Source organism: Anneissia japonica, unplaced genomic scaffold (assembly GCF_011630105.1).
Source record: "Anneissia japonica isolate Jap-2015-1 unplaced genomic scaffold, ASM1163010v1 scaffold287725_len345208_cov150, whole genome shotgun sequence".
NCBI classification, from domain to species: Eukaryota; Metazoa; Echinodermata; class Crinoidea; order Comatulida; family Comatulidae; genus Anneissia; species Anneissia japonica.
The window spans coordinates 190,017-193,268 of NW_022737486.1; the positions used below are offsets into that span (position 1 = coordinate 190,017).

Sequence of the window (3,252 nt, forward strand, 5' to 3'; positions counted from 1 at the left end):
ATGATGGAGTGAGGGGCGCTTTATCGCAAAATAAAGGGATTTTAGGTTATTTTTATTAACTACTTGACCTGTCTCTTATACACATCTTGATGTGTATAAGAGACAGGAATAATACCGGAACTCGAAGTGGTTTTTATGGTGTATATGATCGGATACAATGATCAAAGTTCAATTCAATTACCGAATGTGTTTGGGGTTGAATTGCTTACATTTGATACAGAAGATAAATTTAGGAATGGGTGTCCAGATCGTTGTTCTAATTAATGTGCTAATAATTTGCTTTGTTTCTGCATCTATTTCATCAGGTAGGTTGTAGTTGGTGGGCTTGTGACATTCAGAACAATTTTTAATTAATTTTTTTTATTTCTAAGAATTCTTTTAAAATAGAAAGATATGAAAATATAAAAAGTATACCAGTGGAAAATTATTTGCCATGAGCCTAAACAATGTTCATGTTATCTATAAGTCGTACAGTACACACAAAAGCAAGTGTTTCTTGATCAGAATCCGAGTGGGCAACTGGTATTGCGCTCAATTCGCGATTATGGGGTTAAACATGGTTTTATTTTTTAAAAAAACAAGGTTTTATTTTTTTTTTTAAAAACAAGAAAACATCCACAAAATCTAACATGTTATTAAGAAAAGGTGGAGCAAGCAGATATTATGATCGAAACACGCGTACTTAGGATTTCGCCCTCAATAGTGTTTTACTTTGCTGAAGTCATGTCTCAATACCTTAAATTTAAAAGTAACGGTTGAATAGGCCTACGCTATATACAATATTTTTAATGTACAGTATCTTATATTTAATGAATATCTTTAATTTTGTATACAGTCTGTGATAATGGTTTCCAAGAGGGACCGGGAGAACATTGCTACTATTTCAGCAGCTTCACAACATTGTGGGCCAGTGCCCGAAGTGCTTGCCAGAGTGTCGGAAATGGTGATTTGACCATAATTAACGGTGAAGAGGAACTCCAATTTCTTGTAAATCAGACCAATATATTGACAAACACAGATGATGACTTTTGGTGGATAGGTATGTTCAGTTAAATACGTTGCAGACTCATCATCATCATCATCAGCATCATCATCATCATCATCATCATCATCATCATCATCATCATCATCATCATCATCATCATCATCATCGTTGTCATTTTTTTTTCTTCTTTCAACGACTTTTAACTGTACCTGGTCATCGTCATTATATCATCATAATCATATTCTTCGTCATCATCATCATCATCATCATCATCATCATCATCATTGTCATTAGCATCATTATCATCATCAGCTGCTCACATCAACCTGAGAGATTTGAAATGCGTGACTACTCCAGTTAGCTGGGAAAGGGGGACGGGGGCCGCCGGGCCCCTCCGGGGACGAGAGGAAAGGGCCCGGTGGGGGTCCACAGGGGTAGATCCAGAGATGTCAGAAAGGGGAGAGCCGAAAGGGGGCAGAAATCCGCCCTGGTCCGGCGATCTGAGCATTTTAAGCTGTTTTAACAGGGAATGTTTGTTGATATTTTTAATAAAGCCACGTACAATTTGAGTTTCAATGTACATTATGATTAATTTGTGCACCTGGACTATGTACACAAACATTTAATTACTTACACAAACCAAAAATGAATAGGCATACAGATTATTTTTTAGTAACTCGTCAGTGAATTAAGTATTCACGTAAATACTGTCTAATGGCTCAAGTTACTGCATGACTGTTTTATATTTTTAATAAAACCAAATTCTTCTAATTTTTAATACATTTTCCTCTAAATTCATGATAATTCGTTATCACACATAGACCGTGACAAATTTTTGATCACGTAGGCCTATGTATTTCTGCAAAATGCGTGTTTCAACCAAAATCACTTTGAAATGCGTGACCGTAGCGAGACGCACGCGGCATCATCGTACATCATTATCATCATCATTCTAAACGATACTGTAGCTAGATCGGCGGCAGATTGATATAAACGCTTACGCCAGCTTTATTGATATAGCCCTAACAATGACGTAATTTTTATAGGATATTATGACGTTTCCGTGGAAGGAATGTGGAAATGGGTCGATTGTTCTGTGTCGTCAGCCTACCAGAATTCTTTATGGTTATCAGGCCATCCAAAAGAAGATACATTCGATTGTGGGGCAATTAATCAAAATGGCTCACTCATCGACTACCAGTGCGATAAGAATTTGCGTTTTATTTGTGAAATCATACCAAAAGGTACCTATGCTATTAGTTTAAGTTCGTTGTTGTGTTAGTACCTGGTTGATGTAGTTATTATGCAAGTTAAATTATGTTTACTATCATTGTATAACAAATTAAAAATCCATTTCAGCTTTACTCAAACTCCAAAAGGTCCTCTCGAGTTACCCTAATAGGAAAAAGTTCAATCATTAGGCATAGGTTCCAAATGTTTGTAAAGTAATGATAATTCTATATAATACGGATAGGCATGTTATAATATAATTATATTCATACATCTAAGGGTATGAAAACTCTAATTCGTCCTTGATTTGTTATGATCATCGACATAGAAGATGAAGGGATTTTTCTTGTCGTCTTGTTCAAGGAATTTCTTATATAAATGTTAATTATTTTTTTAAGAATTTACTCGAAATGACACTAATGTTCAAAACATAACTGGAGAAGTTCTGTCACCAACTGCTGTTCAAATTATGTGGGATGTGTCACCATACTCGTGCGACATTGTAGGATATAGAATACATTATACAGACAAAAGTTCACAAGATGACGGTAAGTAATATGATGTTATACCATGCTTTCATAACGCATCATCCAAATAAAAGCCTCTAAAGGCCAACTCAGCGTCGTGCGACGCGTCGCGTCGAGTCTTGTGATTTCAATTCTGACGCGATTGGTGTGTGTTGGGGGACAGTCGCGTCGTAGATTATTACACATGTAATGTTTAATATTTCTTACGACGACTTAAGACTGTTCCCCGACGATGAATTTCGTCGGGCTGCCTCGTACCACGCTGTCTGAGTTGGCCTTAAATAGTTTACATCATTCTTAATATTAAACTCTGTCCATATTATTCAATTTTTTATAAATTTTTGTATGTCCATCCCATATATATAGTCACGAAGTGCCTATTATGGTCATGATGTGATGTCATCATGGCCATATTTAGGCATGTCACGAGTTTTATTAAATACAATGTCATGGTCTGGACGCGATTTTTTTTTCCGTACGAAACATTTGCATGAAACTTCACTCGGGCCA

General features: G+C 36.2%; 1 protein-coding gene across 1 annotated transcript in view; it reads left to right on the forward strand.

Moving 5' to 3' along the window:
• The first annotated feature begins 198 nt into the window (after positions 1–198).
• The window catches only part of LOC117117344, a 23,663-nt gene continuing 20,609 nt past the window's right edge, over positions 199–3,252 (forward strand). The window contains exons 1-4 of the mRNA XM_033261618.1: positions 199–305; positions 836–1,039; positions 2,032–2,229; positions 2,614–2,763. Coding sequence (XP_033117509.1) covers positions 236–305; positions 836–1,039; positions 2,032–2,229; positions 2,614–2,763 — 622 coding nt within the window. The 5' untranslated portion in view covers positions 199–235. The remainder of the gene's footprint in view (positions 306–835; positions 1,040–2,031; positions 2,230–2,613; positions 2,764–3,252) is intronic.